This window comes from Aplysia californica, unplaced genomic scaffold (genome assembly GCF_000002075.1).
Source record: "Aplysia californica isolate F4 #8 unplaced genomic scaffold, AplCal3.0 scaffold00120, whole genome shotgun sequence".
Taxonomy (NCBI): domain Eukaryota; kingdom Metazoa; phylum Mollusca; class Gastropoda; order Aplysiida; family Aplysiidae; genus Aplysia; species Aplysia californica.
Genome location: NW_004797390.1, coordinates 582,199 through 604,388, shown reverse-complemented (window position 1 = coordinate 604,388; position 22,190 = coordinate 582,199). Strand labels below are relative to the sequence as shown.

Genomic DNA, 22,190 nt, shown 5'->3' with positions numbered 1-22,190 from the left:
AGAGAGAGAGAGAGAGAGAGAGAGAGAGAGAGAGAGTCCTTGACACTGTTTGAAATCGAGACTGACAGAAGAGATAAAATCAGTTATGCTTGTACCTACATCCCCTGCCTACATGGGAAGCCAGCTCTGCTCTTGTTCGATAAAACTATCTCGTGCCAATTTACGCCTGCGAACGTTTGTGAAGACACACAAACACACACACACAGGCACACACACATAAACACACACACACTCTCTCTCACACACACACACACACACACACACACACACACACACACACACACACACCACAAACACACAGACATCCACGCAATGCTCAAGGATGTGAAAGATCAGTTCCAAAATCGATACTCCATTCATGAAATTACAAGAAAATATTAATTTTGATTACGAAAGGGGACCAAGACATGATCTAACTTTCCGCAAGCCGACCTGTGACGTCACAGTAAGCGAGTTTTATTTTATAGTGCCGTCAAAAATTCGTGGCGCAACTTATCCTCAAAGTTTAATACTTTTGTAACCCATTCTTTGCACAGCAGTTTGTGTCAATTTGTTTTACCTTAATTATATTTTCCCACTAGAATTGAGGCTGGATTAAAAATCCTTTTTCAAAGATGTATAAAAAAAATACTATAAATCCCCGTCACGCGCAATATGAGATTGTTCACAGCACTTCCCGCTTCTCACACACATTTTACCTACTGATATGGCCTATGTCACAGCTCACATGACAGGTTTCGGTGGAAAAACTAGTTTCAATAAATTCATTTATATAGAACACATTTTTTGCTGTAAAGATTCTCAAAACATACGTTAAATAGGCAAAATGCAATGATTAGAAAAAATGGAGGACTTGCTTTTGAAAGCTGTAAACTTTTTAAAATCTGTAGATACTATCGACTAGGATTTTTATTAGTATTTATTAAGGATCTACAATACAGTGTTTAGCTGTTTGAAAAAAATATTAGTTTGTTAAGACAAATTGATAATTTATGTCATTGCGCAAAATTTGTGAAGTCTATGTTCGATAGATAGAAGAAATACGTTGAGCCACCGATTTTTGACCGCACTATAATAGTCCTTTGTTGGATTTTGTCCTTACGTGAGGCGAAATTGGGAGCTGCTAATAAGTATTTTCTATTAGGCCTAAAGTATTTTCTATCCGCACGAATTTCGGCGAGGGGACTGAATGTCCCATTTACAAAGTGGTCTTCATTGTGTCTCTATAAACATCTAAAAATACATGTAGTAATTATAGTCCCTCCATAATGACCTGTTGATGATGACACGTAATCATAGTTCCTATATTATTTACAGATGATAACATTTAACACAAAATTAAGAGGAAGTTTTTTTTTACCTTTCTAACTACTGAAGGTCGCTGATATGGTAAATGTTCATAGAGCATGGTACAGCAAGGCAACAAGAGTAAAGTAAATGGAAGAATATAACAACTTAATTGTCATGATCACAAACGTCACAGCTCGCCGCAAATTGCGGCGCATTTTCCTTAAATTCCAAAATGTTGTGTTTATTGCTTAATCGACAGCAACAATGAATACGTATGTGTGCCCCAGATTGTGTTCGTGTGTGTGTATGTGTATGTGTGTGTGTGTGTATGTATGTGTGTGTGTTTGTGTGTGTGTGTGTGTGTGTGTGTGTGTGTGTGTGAGAGAGAGAGAGAGAGAGAGAGAGAGAGAGAGAGAGAGAGAGAGAGAGAGAGAGAGAGAGAGAGAGAGAGAGTTGAGGGTGGAAATAAATAAATCGAGAGATTGACTGAAAGATAGATAGATAGACAGACAGATATAGAGACAGACAGATCGACATGCATACATACAAACATACATTCATACAAACATACATACATACATACATACATACATACATACATACATACATACATACATACATACATACATACATACATACATACATACATACATACATACATACATACATAGATAGATAGATAGATAGATAGATAGATAGATAGATAGATAGATAGATAGATAGATAGATAGATAGATAGATAGATAGATAGATAGATAGATAGTTCAAATAATCGAATCCTATCTTTCTACAGGTTTCTTGGCCGCAGGCTCGGCCGAAGAGAACTGTGGTTGGCCAAAACAGATAATCCTCACAAAACGCGGCATTCAGTACCCCTCACTGGATTTCACCTCGTCACAAACGAACTCAACCACTGATGTGCTGTGTCAGACTGTGGTCGCAAGTGACAATGGCGTCAGTGTCCACGTATGGAACTACAACATTACCCGAGGGCTCTCCTTTAAACTGACTGGCATACTGTTTGAATATGACACGATTGACATCGCCTGGCAGTACGGTCAGTTCGCTGACTACTTGACTGTCTGGAGAGCGGCGTTTCTTGTCACTTACTCACGCCCCGCGGGCACAACCTCGGCCAACGAACATGGCTTCCGACTTGGCCTCTGGTACGTAATGCAGTCACAGTCACCTTGCTCTGAAGGCAGATGGTCCACTTTTACAGCATCACCACGGACACGGCTGCTGTACCCACCAGGATATCTGGGTAAGAATTTTATGTTCAGGGAACCCGTGTCTTGCAAATGGAAGATTGCAGCTCCGCCTGGGTTCGTACTCGACGTAAAACTCGTCACTATTTCTCCAGATGCAGATATAGAGATCAATGGGAAAAATGGCCGCTATGTCCCCAGAATTGCGGGCAGCAAGAATGTTACAATAACATCTCAACAAAAGGCCAAAGGTTTTGTAGTCGAATACACAGCTGTTCCCATGGAGACGAGATCGTGCAGTGTAAACAACACTGACGTACTCACTGGCCTCGGGGATTGGTACGTGCTGGACTGGAGCATCCGCCCTTCCGGGAACGAGGATGTCCTGGAATGTGGGATCACCTTTGACAGCGGGTCCGACTCGAGAGTAGTTGAGGTGACGGTTACCGACTACCGGCCCTTGACCAGTGGCCAGTCGTGTGCGGATCAGACTGTCACGGTCATTGACGAGAGCTCGGGGGTCGTGCTGCTGGAAGGTGTAAGGCCAGAAGGTCCGGCGAACTGCACCGAGAGAACCTTTCCTTTCTCTACAATCAGAGCCTCTGGTCGGAAACTGTCCGTTTTCTTGTTCGACAAGAAACACTCTGACGTCCGTGAAACTGGTCTGACGTTAGTGGTCAAATCACGTGACATCAACAGTCAGGTTCTAGACCCGGCTGCTCCCATCTCATACGCCTGGGTTCCGGCTGGACAAATCAGCGAAAATGACACTCTTATGATGACCCTGACACAGGCTGTCACTGCAAACTGTAGCGTTTTGGAAGCGATGGATAAAAATCTGAGCTCTCAGCTGGTTCTAAGCCAGAAGATGTCCGTGTTTAACGGACCTTCAGAAGAATATTTTGAGCTGACCAAAGACTGCAACGGCAAAGTCCTGAACAACACGGCTCTCTTCCCGCTTGAGTCTGTCTCGCTAGTCGTCCACGGGCAAAGCGAAGGGTTCTGGATCAAGTACCAGGCTAATCGCGACGTGCCATGTGAGAGGGTCTACACCCCTGTCACTGGAGCATCTTACACGTTATCGGAAACGGTACAACAGAGAAAGCACCTGGACTGTTACTGGCACCTAATTAATGATAATGGCTTGATCGGAGTCAAAACAAACTTTAGTTCTTATGACATTGACAGCGAAGTCCAATCATTCTTCTTTTGGATGGCTTCCCACGTCTCATTTGACGCGCCGGCAACCGTTCCAGGTCGTCTCTCTGTTCTGGCCGGTGACGGGGACCATAACTCCCACCAGCCTTTGCTGACTAACTCTTACTTTCTCATAGACCCCGACCTGTGGCTGTACGCAGCGAGCAACCTGACCGTGCGGCTGGAAGTAGACACGCCCAATCACCTCACCAATCTGGAATTTCAGTACAAAACACTCCCGTCCGAAAACTGGGTTCAGAAATCTTGCTCGATGCTGATCATAAACGCCACGAGCGAGATACAGCAGGTGGAGACGTTTAACTATCCCGACTACATGATGTCGGATCTAGATTGTCAGTGGAACATCACCAGAGCTGACCCAAGCCATCTTGTCACCCTTGAAGTGTCCAGCCTACGATATATCGCGCTCTGTGAAGGGAATGACAGGCCCGTCCAACTGACAGTGTATCTGTACTCAGAGGGAGACACATCGGGCACGGAGTTGGACATCTGTGGGATCCGTGGATTTTGGGGATTTGCACAAGCGTTCGCTCAGGAGACTGTGGTGCTCAGACTGAAAGTCGCGCAACCTGTGATCCGGGGTCTATACTTCAGGTACTCATCAATTGACCCACAAGACACGGAGTACAGAGCGTGTAATGAAACCATCCATCTTGGCGATACGACGGTGTCTCGTAACGTCACTTTCTACCCTCATCATTTCCCAGGGCCCACTGTATGCTACTGGAGATTTCTCTCCGGTTCAGAGAGCCAGGCGGTTATCTTGACCAACGTGAACTTTAATTTCATCCCCCCAAATTGGCAAAACCAGTACCCTCCCGGGAAAGTAGATTTTATCTCGGTGGTGAACGGCAAACCTAAAACCATCCTGTCCACTGAAACGATGACGTCAGACTCGGACGTTGTCAGCATAGAAAACGAGATGCTCCTCCAGGTTGATCTAACGGAGTACCTAGCTCGAAAAATGACCTTGACCTTCACTGCGAACACCGTACCCATTACAGGGTGCAACGGCACCACCCTGACCTTGACAGTGCCAGCCAACGGGGCGTATCAGGATCTGACGTCACCAAACTATCCGGACCACTACCCACCCAACTCACGCTGCGCGTATATTTTGAGATCGGAGGACGACACCAAGGTCATTGAGATGAGCGTCCATGACCTTGATATCCCCAAACTGAGCCCAAACTTGACATGTACTTACTATATGATCCACGACCGAGTGGTTATTGTCTATGACGAGTACTCAAGATTCACGCTCTGTAATGACGGTCAAGACCACAAGAAGCCAATTTTCAGTAGTAGACCCGAGGTCAAGGTTGAATTCTTCTCTTATGAGGCTCAGCAAGGTCACGGTTTTCTTATTAAGTACCGCGCTGTCGACCGGCATCACTCTCCTCCAAGTTCTAAATCTCCGGACGATGACTCCTTAGTAGCTATCGTCTGTGGTTCTGTGGCTGGCTTCATGGGGCTGGTCATAATTGTGGCAGTGTTGATAAGACTACGCAGAGCTCGCAGCCACACTCAGACTACTAAAGTTTCTGTAATGGGGCAAGCAAAGAAAATGTAATAACCTGCGAGCTAGACCAGAAACGATAAAGCCGTCTTTACTTAAGTCCACATCGTCAGCATCATTAGGCTAGCTCAAAATTTTAAAGTTTTATCTGCTCAGTATCTAGTTTTGAGAAATACGACGTCCAAGGTTTTGAGTTTCACATTATTTCAAGCTTTTTCTAATGCCGCATTCAAAATATCTTGATAACGACTGAGAATAGTCTTACGATTTTGACAGAGCAGAGAGAGCAATTGATTTCTGACCCTATGTCTTACTCTGAGTAACTCAAAACAATCCAAAATGTCAGAGAGAACTTTATAATTCTGAGGCTGCGATAACCTAGACACCTCAGTCATCATTTTTTCTTTCTTTTTGAGAAAATCAAATATTAAGGTCATCGTGGTGAAATCAGGGGCTCGTCAAATTACCGAAATTGAAGAAACCAACATTTTTCGCGGCTGTTTGGCAGTTTTTATCAATTTTTAAATTTCTTTTTAGACCAGCACTTTTTTAAATAGTAATTTAAACACACATGTCAGTGTGGGTTTTACTGAAAAACGGTCGTTGATTAAAAGCACAAAAAACGCAATTTATCAGCCTTAAACCTTTGGCGCTCATTTTCTCGCTAATTTTACCTTTTGAAAACTGGTGACGCCCTTCTTCTTCAATGGCAAATATCTCGAATTCTGATCGAGATAGATGGGTTTTTTAAAAATCGACGTCATCAAAAACGCACATGCTTTTAGATGTTACTAATAACTCCACATGCCCCAAAATTGTGGAGCCTCTTTTTCCACCACGCTGTGACTCAAATAAACAGAGTGCACCTAGATCAAAGACCTGGCTTAATAAGTAAGTACATGTATGGGTCTAATACCCATATCAACACTAGAGACGCCCACCGAATGTTACGTCCATCCTGGTGATAGGAGAGAACTAATTAATTAATCAGTAGTCCAGCAAGATACAAACTGAGGTAAGGGAGCGCCCGAACCATGACTTTGGCACTCTTTCAGTTTCTGTTAAAAACATCTACGATTACCAACACACCATCCAGCAGAACGTTCCTACGTAAAAAAATTCGATGGGAACAAGGCTAGAGGGCGACCGAGAAAGACCTGGATAGATGGAGTCAGGGAAACATTGTCCACCCACGGCATCCCCTGACCCAATCCGGCTGGCGACAGAGAGACGTCTCTTTCTTCCAGCGACACCAAAAAGGGTATAAGCGGCGGATAAAAGTAAAAGTAAAGTAAAGTTAAAAACATGAAGTTTTCGTTTTATTACAAGTTTTATGACACTAGCAGCACCATTAAGTTATGATTAAAAGTATTAAATATATTACCTATATTTGGCAAAGTCATGGCTCGTGTTCTCCAGTGGCTAAGTGAGTTGTGAGTTCAGACTTATGAGTAATGTCAAACAAGTCTCGGTGACGCAGGATTTGGAACGGTAATCACTAGGGTGTGTCTTTGAGCAAGACACGACAACCCTTGCTAAAAAAAACAGGATGCTGCACAGTGGCAAACAGCAATGGTATGTTTGTGAAATTGTTCTGTATTGGTGTAATATTGTGTATTAAATTACGTTTGTATAATTTATGTATGCCTGCATTTCTAATCATGTACTTGTGGAGGCCTATGTATGTTTGCCATTGTAACTCAAATTTCCCAATAAAGATCAATAGAAATGTGAGTAAGTTTATCATTATTTTATGTTATTCAATAAACAACAATCAAATAGTGTGAAATCGTATTACGTCTATAATAATATATGTATAGAAATATTTAAAGAATACGCCTTCGGGTTTTTGAAACATTTTGTTTTTCATTTAGCCTGCTTAGACTGTCAAATGTTAATATTAACATTTGTTCTTTAAAGTATGAATGTAAGCAATATGAACAGACAGTGCATATCTTTATGATTAACAAATAAATAAAGTACATGTAATCAAGACCACTATCTTCATTGTTAGTTATTTAGTTACTTGTTGTTTTGAGAGCAGGTGACAATAGCGGACATTTGCGTCGCAACACTGTGGGCAGGCGCTCGTCAATGTTTGGACATATGTGAGGCAGCTTGGTGGAATCAAGCGCTCATCAATGTTTGGACATATGTGAGGCAGCTTGGTGGAATCAAGCTCTCGTCAATGTTTGGGCATATATGAAGCAGCTTGGTGGAATCAAGCTCTCGTCAATGTTTGGACATATGTGAGGCAGCTTGGTGGAATCAAGCTCTCGTCAATGTTTGGACATATGTGAGGCAGCTTGGTGGAATCAAGCTCTCGTCAATGTTTGGGCATATGTGAGGCAGCTTGGTGGAATCAAGCTCTCGTCAATGTTTGGGCATATATGAGGCAGCTTGGTGGAATCAAGCGCTCGTCAATGTTTGGGCATATGTGAGGCAGCTTGGTGGAATCAAGCGCTCGTCAATGTTTGGACATGTTTGAACAACAAATTTGAGCAATCGTTAAAAAAACGATTTCAAAGAAACCGACATTTTTTTGCCCGCTGAGCAAATTTTGTCGCTTTCGTTTTGGCTCAGAAACTTTTATATCTTTTTAAAATACATTTCTGTGCGGATTTTATTGAAATAGAAACATTGATTAAAAGGGGAATGTGTAAATTTGCAGCTTTCAAGAACACTCAAACTTTGAAAGTCACCAAACTTCGGCCGCAAGTTTCTCCCTAAGTTTGTGACCTCCACCTCCTTCAAGCGCAAATATCTTGACGTCTACTAGAGATAGATAATCGTCAAGAGCAAAGGAAAGGAACGGGCTTCACATTAAGATTATTCAATTAAGACCATAATAATAAATGTCCAAACATTGACGAGAGCTTGATTCCACCAAGCTGCCCCACATATGTCCAAACATTGACGAGAGCTTGATTCTAACAAGCTGCCTCACATATGTCCAAACATTGACGAGCGCTTGATTCCACCAAGCTGCCTCATATATGTCCAAACATTGACGAGCGCTTGATTCCACCAAGCTGCCTCACATAATATGGACCGTGTGCTTTAAAAAACATTTATCTTTTTCTTTGGGGGGGGGGGGTAAGTTTTTTTTTAGGTCATACGAGCGCGCGGGACTCATTGAACATTTTCAGTTGGTAAGGATTTTTAAAATTTGCCCGAGTGATGGCCGACGCTTACTCTTATCGATTTTGAACCACCAAGGGATCTTTAACGTACGCAACTTGCAAATGGACCTCCAAGATTTTTCGCCTTTATCTTAGAAGGCTAGGTGTAGATCTTTCCTACCATAAGATCAGGAATGTGACTGAAACACAGCAGTAAAAAGACGCCGTGGAGTAGCAGTAGAAAGGCTGCAGAGTGAGCCAAGAGCCCACAAGAGAGGGAAAAGGAGGTGAGAGTGAGAGTGTGGGAGCAGAAAGTGGAGATGAAAGCAAATGACAGAACCTGATTAGAGAGCAGGAGAGGCGATGAAAGGAGAACATTTTGGAGAAGACAATTTTTCCGCCGATGTCCGGATTCGAACCCAGGGCCTATCAACTGAGAGGCGAACACTGTAACTTCTCGACCACTAGAGCCCCTACAGTAACAGTATGCTTAGTTTACTCAGGTCTTCTGTATATAATTATGTTGCAGTTTGTCTTTTCAACTATCGAGAATAAAGAAAAAGGAAAAAAAAATCCAACAAGATTTAGTTTTCAGCGTGGCGCAAATAAATAACATTTGTGAGGCAGCGTGGTGGAATCAGGCTCTCGTCAAGCTTTGGGCATGTAGAGTTATTGGTATCATCTTAAAGCTTGTTTACTTGTCTTTTTTGGATGGATAAATAAATACCCATTTCTCTTGAATACAAGTCGAGATATTTGCGAAAGAAGGAGGTGGGGGTCACCTGTTTCAGAAGTAAAATTAGTGAGAAAATGGCACCAAAGATTAGTTATTTCCTTAGTTTAAGAGTCCGTGGTAACTGAAAATTTACAATTTTGTGCCTTTATTCAACACTTTTCAGAAAAATCCACACAGAAATGATTTCTTTAATGGGCCTGAAAGGCGTTGAGGCAAAAAAATAAATAAAAATTTGATAAAAATTCACAAACCTGCGAAAAAATGCAAGTTTCTTCAGATTGATTATTTTGACGAGAGCCTGATTCCACCACGCAGCCTCACATTTTTATCGAGCACAATCGAAATGATCCCAGACGGCCTTCCTTTGTCGAGGACAAAAGTGGTTGTCTAAGACAGACTACGATCGAGTCACAAATACTCAACTATGGGAAAAAACAAGCCAAAGACCAGTAAAGGAAGACATATAGGTGAAGAAATGGAAAAAGATTGGGCACAGAACATGGACATCAATGTTTTATCAACTTTAAAATACTTTAGCTTCCTTAGAAAAAATAGTCTTTTGTTCATTTTCTTATGCATGAGAGAAGTGTGGGCACGCCAGTTGAGTTTGTTGTCTATTGTAACACCGAAATACTTATAGTCTGACACTTGCTCGATGTTTTCACATTTAAATTCGCGTGGCTGCAGGGGCAGTTTCTTTATTCTAAAATCAACAATACGTTCTTTTGTTTTTTTCCCAATTAAAAGCAGCTTATGATTTTCACACCGTTCAGAAAAGTTAAGTACAAAATCCCGGTAAGCGGTTTCATGTAGGCTACTATAAGGGATTGTGCCGGGCTCCGTGCCTCGGTGTCGCCCACCCACACATGCTACTGACTAGAGGACCCTCGGTCGTCTTGGAAAGCCAGGACGTACACAAAGGCAAGACTCCCGTGTCCCTCCACGTTTTTTTTTTTAAAGTCGGTATTTTTTATGAGGTTTAAGTGCTTAAGTGAAGCCCAGGTGGGACACTCACTGTTAAAAACAATCAGGAGGAATCGACAAATGCAGTTTTTGGGACACCTGAATAGACATCAGGGTCTTGACCATCAGACCATCTAGCTCTCACTGGCAAAATTTTAGGTAAACGAGGCAGGGGTAGGCCCAGAACGATGATCTGCTAAGGGAACCTAAACAAATAGGTAACAGGGAAAGACCAGGGAAACGTAGCTTTTTTAAAGAGCATCCGAGCAAAGGAATGAAAGGAGTACCATGATCGCAGATGTCTGTCGCAGATCTGGCACTGGATGATGATGATGATGATGATGATGATGATGATGATGATGATGATGATGATGATTGTTACGCCCCCATCAACACAAATAAGATCATTTAGGAGGCGGGCTTTACCTAACCTGGCTGCCAGGGTCAAACCGGGCTGAGAAGGATGCAACATCCCAACAGAAAGACCGAGACACTTGATAAAAAGTTCTCCCTACTCGGGAATCGAACTCCGGTCTCCTGCACGCGACAGTGACGCCTGCTACATCACAGACGCCGGTTGTTTCTCCAGAAGGAACTGTACTGAGCGGTGGTCCATACGCCACAAAAGACCAATAAATTTGGTCGCTTTTAGGTACAAGGTGGCTATCCCGAAAAATGCTGTTTTGAGAAAATTGAAGGTAAAGATTTATCCCCTTGTTCAGTTTCTTTAAAAGACAAGGAGAGTTTTCTCTATAACCAAACAACATTAAATATACACACCAATGAACCCAAATTTCTCCTATAGGTAGGGCAATGTCCACTTTTGGGGTAGGTCAAGATTTCTGGAAACCCCCGAAATCTGGGTTAGCCCGCTTGTCCCTAAAAGCGACCATTTTGATGTGTAGATCTTTTTCCACTCCCGTCGACATCAACTCTTCCGTAGTCGACTGTATATGGTATGTGACCAGTGGCACCAAGACATTATGCCTCCCTTACGATGCGTTCAAGTCGACAAAGGAATATTTATGAACCAATCCCATGGACGTATGAAACGTGCAAAGCATTTACTGAAAGTAAAGTCAGCATTGCGAATGCTTTCATGTTTGCTCACCCACACCCAGACCCACCATTTGCGCTGACAAACTACGAGTCTGATCGGGGCTGTTTTTGAGCTATTAAAATTTCTATATACATGTGGGCTGTTGGGGTTTATATTTAATATAATCTGGTTATATACAGTCACTGTGTACCCAATGGACACCGTTGGGTGATCTGGATTCAATAAAGTATTAAATAGCTTATCAGAGTCTGTTGGATTGAGGATCCTCCCCGGAAAGTCAAAGGTCCTAAGGACAGATGCACAACGAAAGGAGCAGGTCACACTAGAAGGAAATGCAACAGAAGATGTTGAATCCTTCCGTTATCTTGGGAGTGTAATTGACAGAGAGGGAAGAACAGGTGCTGAAATAAAGTCCCGCATTGGAAAAGCACAGGCTGCTTTCATTATCTTTGAATAGGATTTGGAAGACCAGCGATATCTCACTTCGAACAAAGCTGAGTATTTTCAATTCAAATGTGAAGTCAGTGCTGTTGTATGGATGTGAGGCACTGAACGCATCTCAGACTTACATATGGAGGATCTAGGTTTTCCTGAACACGCGCCTAAGAAAGCTACTGAGGATCAGATGGACAGAAAGGGTCACTAACAAGGTTGTGTTAAGGAAAACAAGACAGATCCCAGTTAGAGATGAGGTAGGAAGAAGGCGGTGGGGATGGATTGGACATATTCTCAGGAAGTCAGGCAGCTGCATAACAAAGAAAGAGTTGGATTGGAATCCACAAGGTAAAAGATCAAGGGCAAAACCGCGTAGAACCTGGAGAAGAATCACATAAATTGATGTACAGAAAAGTGGGAAGACATGGAAAAACATCAAGAGGCTATCCCAGGATAGAGAAAGGTGGAAAGCGTTTGTCCGTGGCCTACACCCTGGTGCAGGGTGAGAAAGGCAGAGATGATGATGCTCTTGTCGTCGGTGAACAGGATTTAATTAGCCCCGGTGTTGTCGTATATGTAGGCTATATTTGCCTCTCTGATGGCTCTTGGTCGTATAGTATGTTACGAAAAGAAGTGGAGAGAGAGAGAGAGAGAGAGAGAGAGAGAGAGAGAGAGAGAGAGAGAGAGATCACTCCTCCTTGATTAACTCCTACTTATACTGGGAACCAGTCAGTGAGTCCATCTGATATTTTTACTGCACAGAAACTATTCTCATAAAGGACCATGGTGTTGTTGTTGTTGTTTTTTAAAAGACTGTCGAATACAAATTTCTCCACGGAACAAATTGAATTTTATAGAGCCTGATATCACGTCGAATCTTTCCAATACAATTAATACAATTGAAGAAAAAAATCATTTGAAGCTGATTAGCTGTACAACTTACAATGATATTATTTGTAACTGTTCAACAGCACAACCAGAGAATTCCTATACTTTTAGCTATCCTTTGTAACACGCCCCAACCCCCCTCCCTCCCCCAGACAAACCAAAAACAAACCCCAAACCAAAACGCACTCAAACAACTAATTGTAATCAAAACCTGTCATTAAAAGCCCAAAGTCAAATCATTGATTACAAATTACTTCAGGTATGTGTCGTCAGCTTCCTGTGTGGTTTTCATTTAATTACTTATTTATTTATTAATAATTTTTCATCTATTTATTCATTTTTTAAATCAAATAATTAATTAATGAATTTTATTTATTTATTTATTTATTTATTTTTTCATTCAATCATTTATTCATTCACTTATCTACTTATTTATTTGTTTATTGATTGATTGATTGATTGATTGATTGATCTATTGATCAACTGATCAATTGATCAATTTATTTATTTATTTATTTACTTATTGATTGATTGATTGATAGATTGATTGATTGATTCATTCATTCATTGATGTATTTATTTATTTATTTATTTATCTATTTATTTATTTGTTTATTTACAGTATAAGAGAACACTAGTATTCAACCAGGGTACAAATGGTCGTCCTAATCAGGGGAGCAACTCTTGTTATCTATAAGAGAAACTTATTATTATACGAGTTGTCCCTCTTGGCTATGTTGTCTCCAGGCTTGTGCTCCTTCGTGTGTGACTTGGTATTGATTATTGTGTGTTTTGTTTTTTCTATGTTTTGTGTGTGTGTGTGTGTGTGTGTGTGTGTGTGTGTGTGTGTGTGTGTGTGTGAGTTATAGGGGGGAGGGGAAGGGGTGCCCACTTAACGAAAAAGAGGCAACTCGACGTAGCCTTCACGTAGAGTGCAGTGGACATTAACATTCACATTTTGGAAAGTAAAGACGGATCCACTGTCGTTTAACCCTATCCGTACGCCGTGTTTTACTACCGTATCCATACGATGTGGGGAACTCTGTGCCACCGCTTTCCAAATAGGAAATTTACTAGTTAATCTGATCCGTACGCTTTGCATAGCAGTCTGTCAAAATGATTTTTTCAGAAATACTGAAAGTTTCAAAGAGATCTTCGCACTAGAAGTATTCTAAAATGTGAAGAATACAACCCCGATGGTACAAAATGACCCCAGGGCGTACGGATAGAGTTGAGAACACGTTTTCTTGGCTTGTAGCCCAACTCACACATAATATTAGGACGTTGGCACCTGAGTTGTGGTTGTCTTTAAACAACTGGAAGTTCGAATGTGTGAGTGGAGTCGTTCTGTTTCTCCTGCTTTCGTAACACTTTCTACTCCTTGTTGTTACTAACTTACTTACTTGTCTTACTTGTCCACTGTGTTGGGGTCACTGCAGTCGGAACATGTCCATCTCTGCTCTCCCCCCCCTCTTCAGGATCAATCCCAGAGTCTGTCTACTTATAGTCTTCATCATGATCTGGTTGGAGATCCGTCAGACTGGTCCGCACAGATGGCTGTGTTTCCCCTCTCCTCTTTGGATCCCCTTCTCCTTCAATATCCCTAGAGTGTGGGAACCGCTCTGTGTGGGACCTTGTTGTTGTCTTGATTTACAAAAAACCCCCAAAAGTTCTCCTCTTCCGAAGTGACCAACGGGACTTCGTGCTTCGTAGGACAAAAGAAAATGAGGGGAAAAAATTTACAGAAAAGAAAAGAAAGATAACTCATTAACTCTATTGATCCTCGAAGGGCGATAAGTCGCATGTTGCAGAATGACATTTTTTTTGGGTAAGTGTTTTACGTCGCTCGCTACTGCATAAGGTCATATGAGCGTGCCGGACACATTATAAACATTTTCCGTTGTTAGGAAATTTTGAATTTTGCCAGGGTGGCGACCGAGGCCTACTCTTATCGATTTTGGACCACCAAGAGATTTTTAACATGCACAACTTGCACAACTTGCACTCGGGACCTCCTAAATTTTTCACTCTTGTCCGAGAAAACTAGATGTAGATCTTCCTTACCATAAGATCAGGGGTGTGGCTTAAAGACAGCAGTAAGAAGGAGCCAAGGAGTAGCAGTAGAAAGGCTGCAGAAAGAGTCAGAAGGCCAGAGGAGGGGGCAAAGTAAAAGGAGGTGAGGGGATGGGGGCAGAAAGTAGAGACGAAAGCAGACGACAGAACATTGCTAGAGAGCAGGAAAAGAGATGAAAAGAGACAATTTTAGAGAAGAAAAATTTCAGTTGCTATCCAGATTCGAACCTGGGACCTGTTGAATGAGAGGCGAACATCTTAACCTTGAGACCACGAGAGCCCCCTCATAATGACAAGCGAAACAGTGAATGATCTAACATCACAAAATGAAACAATGGCAGGCCATTGCAGGTCGTATAGTGCAGCGCCTTGTTTTAGAGCTAGGGTGATGTGGGGATGTGTCTTGCTTAAGGATATATTATATGTCGCGACTCGGTAGAATCAGGCACTCGTCAATTTTGGGACATATGGAGTTATTGGTATCATCTTGAAGCCTGTCCATTTGCCTTGCTTTTGATGAAAAAAGTATCCGTTTATCTTGGATACAAGTCAAGATAATGATGATTGAAGGAGATGTGGGTCGCCTAGTTTCAGAGGTAAATTAGCGAGAAAATGGCCGTCAAATTTGAGTTATTTCCTTAGCTTGAGAGTCCGTAGAAACTAAAAACTTACATCTTTTATGCCTTTAATTGATATTTTTCAGTAAAATCCACACAGAAATGTGCTCTTTATTAAGCATGAAAGGTGTTGAACCGAAACCCCCCCCAACAAAAACTCGATAAAACTTCCCAAACCTGTGAAAAAATGCCAGTTTATAGACTTTCATTATTTTGACGAGTGCCTGATTTCATCACGTTTCCTCACCTATATCACCTCACCCCAGGGAGAAATGAGATGAAAAAACAAGAAAGGGTGGCTGGGGTGGGACGGGGATGACAGCAATTATTAAAAGGCTAAGCTGGGTCCTAGAGAAACGTTCTAGTTCCATGAAGAGAAGGACAGATGTCAAAGGAGAAAAAAAGGCATGGCTCAGGTGTTAATGTCAGCTGCTTACACACAAACACACAAACACGCACACATGCACACACACACAATCTTACACACACACACACACACACACACACACACACACACACACACACACACACATACACACACACAATCTTACACGCACACACACAGACAAACATACGCACACTCACACACACACACACACACACACACACACACACACACACACACACAATCATAAACGCACACACACACAGACAAACATACACACACACAAACACACAAACACGAATACAAACAGGAAGAGGGGAGGGGTGGGGGAGGGGGGGAGAGGCTCTACTAGCTAACAAAAGAGGTAAATGAGATTTTTTAAATACTGTTTTCTCCGGGCATTGTAAAACCCTTGTGGAATCGGAGTGATAACTCTGGCAGTTTACCCTTATTCGAATCTCATCATCATCATCCGGTGCCCAGCCGACTGGCGTGGGCGATCATGGACTTCCACTTCACTCTGTCTTGCGCTGCAGCAATGGTGTCTGTTGTTCTTGCTGCTCCTAGCCATGTTGTCATCTTGTCCAGTATCTTTTCCCTCTGTCTGCCCCTGCCTCTCTTTCCATCAAACTTGCCTGTTGTTACAATATTCTCTAATGCTTCTTTTCGCATTGTGTGTCCGAAGAAATTTGCCTGTCGCTTTCTTATATTCGTGATAAGTTGTCTTCTATAATTTGCTTCAACCAGGACTTTTTCATTTTTTTTCTAGCTCTCCATTGAATACTATTCGAATCTAGGTGGGACAAAAACGTACTGGGGTTAAAACGGGTACGAGAAGAAATATTATATAAAAATAAAACTTGTGGGTCGCAAACTACGGTGAACGGGATCGCCCCTATTGACTGCCGAATTCCTTATTGGGATACAAGGTCGCAACAGTGAATAGGAAAGCAGGATGTGCACATGGTGTGGGGTGGGAGGTAGGGGGTGGCCGCATGTTTACTCTGTGCATACATGATTAAATTATATTGAACTGGAGGCCACATAACTTTACTTTGTGCACAAAATATTTTTTAAAAAGTGATCTAGATTGCTTTGAGTCCTTTAAAAAAAAAAAAGGGGGGGGGGGGGGGGGGGGAGTTGCAGATAAAAATGACGTTTTGGGATAAAATTATGAAAATTAAGGTTAAATCTATCACTTATTATATTTCTTGGATATTCATTCCTGAACAATATCCAAAAACGTTTAAAAGCGTTTCTGTACACTAAAGTTTACTGACAAGTACTGTCGTACCTGCTCTAAAAGCAACCTGTAAAACGCAACCATCTCTACAAAAAGGACACTTTCTATTTCCATCCTTACATCTCTCTAATATTATAATGCTGTTTTGTAAAAACCACCAGCCTAAGACGGCCACTTTTGTCCTCGGCAACGAGTGGCTGTTTTCGACATTTTCGGCTCAACATGTTCTGACCGACAAATGCAGTTTTTGGGATACCTGAATAGACATAAGGGTCTTGAACATCTAGCTCTCACTGGCAAGATTGAGGGCGAGCGAGGAAGGGGTAGGCCCAGAACAACCTACTTAGGGAACCTAAACAAATGGGTAACAGGGAAAGATTAGGGAAACGTAGTTTTTTGAGAGCATCCGAGCAAAGGAATGAATGGAGAACCATGATCACCGATGTCTGTCGCAGATCTGGCCCTGGATGATGATGATGATGATGATGATGATGATGTTCTGACCTTGTGTTGACCACGCTGTCATCAAACTGGAACCGATGGCGACCTTGGAAATGATGACAAGCCTGTTTGATGTTGGAGTAATTGTCAACTTGTTATCACACTCTGTCAAAGTGGTTCCTTTTGCCTCTCTAAGAGAGAATATTTGGTCGCCTCCAACTGTATTCAACCATATCCAATAAGGATGATGGTAATAATTGTAATTAAATAATAATAATAATGATAATAATAATAATAATGATAAAAATAAAGATAATGATAATAAAAAAATAATAGTAACAATATATATAATAATAACAACAATAATAATAACTATAATAATAATAAACATTAATAATATAACTCCTACTACTACTGCTACTGTTACTGTTACTACTACTACTACTACTACTACTACTACTACTACTACTACTGCTACTACTGCTACTACTGCTACTACTACTACTACTACTACTACTACTACTACTACTACTACTACTACTACTACTACTACTACTACTGCTACTACTGCTACTACTGCTACTACTGCTACTACTGCTACTACTACTACTACTACTACTACTACTACTACTACTACTGCTACTACTGCTACTACTGCTACTACTACTACTACTACTACTACTACTACTACTACTACTGCTACTACTGCTACTACTGCTACTACTACTACTACTACTACTACTACTACTACTACTACTACTACTACTACTACCAATAATACATGTAATAATCACTTCTATAGCCTTTCACAATAAAATCAATCAGATTTAAATCAGTTTCCCATTCAACCTACAGACAATTCTTTCTGTTACACACACACACACACACACACACACACAAACACACACACACACACACACACACACACACACACAACAAAACAAAACAAATCAAGAAAAAACAATCCCTGTGGCTTCTGAATACTCTAGTTGTTGGAAGAGGAGTAAAACAATTCTGCAATATGCACTGGACACCTTGCTCCATACAGACGGTTTTAACAAAACGTTCTCTTTTGGTCAAATATAAAGACTTTGGGGAACAAAAGAGCATCTTTGTTCTTTTAACATTCGTACAGAAAAAAGGAAAGTAGTAGTTGAGAAGACCCCGTGAAAGAAATGCGCAAGTTCACAATTTACTTTCATTAAACAACAGCTACTTCCGGCTTCATGTAGAAGTGCTCCACTTAAACTGCACATTTAGTATTTAGATAGTGCGTTAGGCCTATTGGCATCGGCCTTTTCCACCAGCCTCGTTTTTTCTTTCATTCACCAAATAGCTAAAGCTTTACACATTTTTATGGCATCATGAAAGACCCAGGTCGAGTTGAGGACCACGAATAAAGAGCTCCCCGGGAGCTTCAAGTGCTTGCACACAAACTCTCTGAATTGTTCCCTCAAAGCGTGTGCCCGAACCAACAGAAGAAAAAATCGGGAGCACACAAACACGCTGATGTGTTCCAAGACGCGAATCAGTTACATATTTTTCTCTCTATAAACGTGTCACGATTTCCTCGTAATCCCGCAGGTGTTCAATAAGCTATCCCCCAATAGAGCAGAATGAAGAGAAAGAGGGACGAGGACAAAAGCATCACACGTTCCTTGGCCACCCGTAGCGTCAGCTTTCAAGGGAGCCCATGCTCGGTCGTGGGACATTAATGTCATACCCTGTGACCGAGATTTTTACCTCCCCCCCCCCCCCCAGATGGAGTCTCATGAAGGAACGTGTTACTCTTGGCGAGTTCAGATTGAACTGGTCTTTGTGTTATATTTTTTTTTGCCCAAGGGATTAAAAAAAGACATTGCAATTACATGCCTTTCTCGTTGTTTTTGAATCGTCAAAAGAAATTCTTGTCAGCAGACAATTATGACAACAAATAATATTGTTGCAAAAGGAAAAGGTTGCCGTTAAAGAGGGTTATGTTTAATAGAGAATTCCGTCATACAAGCTTTGGTTGCTGAGAAGCGGAGGTTGCTCTTATCTGGCTTGCTGTTAAGTGGAGACCAAGATCCCGCTCTAACGACCACCTGTCCAAGACAATCTCTTATACAAACGACCACGTCTCACTTTCCCCCTAGCTACAGAAATCTACTTAGTGTTCTATAATCACATACATGTATGTATTTACCTGTGGTGGGTCTTCAACTTTTAGCAAACAGATCCGTTATGATAGCTTTTAGGAGAACAGCACAAAGTAAGCTTCAGAAAAATAAAAAAAGGAAAGAATGTTGAATTTAGACATTCTCGAGCAAGAGTTCTAGGCTTATATATTGGATGGTTTACTGAACAGAAGAAATACGTACAGTGAACCTTACCAGCAATTTATGTCAGTTAGCTTTATATTCTGTGATATTTTAAAAATATGAGCTCTTTTGGAGTCCAGGAGAAAACTATCTCTTTGATCCTAAGAAACCCTGGTGCTTGGGTTGTTTTTAAGGTCTATTTAATCGACTTTCATCATTTTGCGAGGGTGACTGACATATTTCAAAGTTTGACCCTCAAAATGAGCTTTCTGTCACAACAATTTAAACGGTACAGGCCATATATACGAATAGACACAACTGTAGTAAGAGAGGAAAAACAATAGTGTGAAAGCTCACTGAACTTACAAATGTATAAAATTTGAAAAAGTGAGGAAAAGGGTGCGGGGGATGGGGGGCGTTTTCTTGAAAACTTGAAAGATTACTGCAAATATTCACAAGAATTGAAGATAGGTTACAGTACAGGCATACAGCTAGGTAGTGGAGGATACATGTACATGTACTGTCAGTACTGTCATACTTTGTCAGTTTCCTGACTTTCGGAGCAATTTTTTTTCTTCTTTTTTTTTTTTGTGTGTTGCTTCTTGGCTGCACATCTCTCGTCTTCAGGTCATAGTGAAACTTTAAGGTGAGAAACTATGTGACGTCACGTAGCGCGGTGCATCCTGGGTCTGTCACTGCATTTTCCCCCCTCAAGTCAGAAAAATTGTCACTGGACCTGGCATAGACTAACAGCTCCAGACAGGCAGGACTGTTTGTCCCTTACAGTAAGCTTTTTATTATCACTTTTATAATTCAACGACAGCATTTGCCAAAGAAAAGGTTTGCAAACTAACAGTTCAAAAAAAGAGGGCGAAGGTAGACGAATTTACATGATAAAAGAGCTATCTTCGTATCTGAATTAATCACAAAAAGGAAAAGAAAGAAAGACAAAATTTTTTGCAGACTCAGACAAGTTTATAGAGTGATCAGCTTTAGCAAAGAGAAACTGGATACACGACGTTTTAAAGTTATCTCCGGGGATAATGCTCGGAAAAACGTTTCAAAACGCAATATCTCATGTGTAAATCGCAGTAAATGCGCCACGTTTCCCTTCAGCTACTTCCGGCTTCTCGTAAAAGTGCAGCAGTATTCTCCTCTTTCCCTGTACACCGAGATAGTGTAATGGCCTCGACCCAATCCATCAGCCTCGATTTTTCCCTTTTATTCACCAAATTATTGCTAAAGCCTTTAGGTTAAAATAAATATCATGATTACAACCCACACCCGTTTATGGGCCATGCGTAGAGAGTTTCAAGTGTCTGTACACAACTCTTTGAACTGTCTCTTCAGAGTGGGTCGTCTGTACGAGCAGTAGAACATGAGAGAATCCCCACCCCCCGGGGCAGTGCCACTGGCTGTAGTGTCTTTAGGCCATTCCCAAAGGGGGACATTTTTCGTTCATGCAGAGTAGAATTGTAAATGGGCTGACTCATGTCTCGCTCATAACTGTGCTTGATGTACAACAGGGAACTGCTGCTTTTTCTTTCCTGATCCTTACTATTGTCATTTTCCTCTACTTCTTTTGTATGTCTGTCCCTCTCTTGTGACCTGCTATTTCTGGGGTGCCTTGATAGTCGAAGCAGACTTTGTGTTGTTGAAGCTAGAGAGGTGAGCAGTCTAAGTCTGATTCCCTGTAAAGACTTCTCTGTTGACACCCACCCCTTGGCGCTCATATGACCTTATGCAGTTGCTATATAAAAAAAGAACATGAGAGCTAACACGCGTTGTTGCGTCCAAAGACGAGAATCAGTTACATCGCTACTCTAGAACTAAAAAGTTCCACCTGACATTTTTGACCGTTTGAAATTAATTATTAAGACCATGCGGTCAGAAACGAAATGTTCTATCGGCTCTATCAAAATCATAAGATTATTGGGAGTCGTTATTAATATATTCAAAAGATTGCATTCGAAAAAGCTTGACATGTTGTGAAACTTACAATTTTTGACATCAAATTTCTCCAAACTAGGTACTGAGCAGAAAGAACATACGTGTCATGACGTGGTGGAATCAGGCGCTCGTCAATATTTGGGCATATGGAGTTGTTGGTTCATCTGAAAGCTTGTTTATTTGCCTTGTTTTTGATGAATAAACACCAATCTATCTCTAATAGAAGTTCGGATATTTGCAATTTGAAAGAGCTAGGGGTCATCTGGTTTCAGAGGTAAAATTTGAGAGAAATGGCTGCCAAAGTTTAGTAACTTAATAGCTTGAGAGTCCTTGAAAACTGATAATTTGCATATTTTGTGCTCTTAATCAACGTTTTTCAGTAAAATTCACATGGAAATGTATTTTTATATGGACAGAAAAGGTATTTAGCCGTGAAGCAAAAATGTAATAAAAATTGCCAAGCTGGAGAAAATGCCTGTTTCTTGGATTTCATCATTTTGGCGAGCGCCTGATTCCACCGCGATGCCTCACATATTAATTCTTGGTTAGCGAGCTCTGCACAGACGGGCCGAGCACCATCTTGATTGAGTGCACTGACGCCTCCAATTCCAGCGCCGGAAAGACAGATACAATGCATGAGAAAGGAGAAAAAATTGAAAGCTTTTGAAATTTTAAACAGTTACAATTTTATGAGACTTATCCGACTTACCAGGTGGATCGTATTAAATTTGGAGCTAATTAT

The 22,190-nt window shown here is 41.4% G+C and overlaps 1 protein-coding gene across 1 annotated transcript in view; it reads left to right on the top strand.

The window, feature by feature from the left end:
* LOC101862263 overlaps positions 1–5,441 on the top strand; it is a 20,648-nt gene extending 15,207 nt beyond the window's left edge. The window contains exon 2 of the mRNA XM_005096051.3: positions 2,084–5,441. Coding sequence (XP_005096108.1) covers positions 2,084–5,289 — 3,206 coding nt within the window. The 3' untranslated portion in view covers positions 5,290–5,441. The remainder of the gene's footprint in view (positions 1–2,083) is intronic.
* Positions 5,442–22,190: the final 16,749 nt, after the last annotated feature.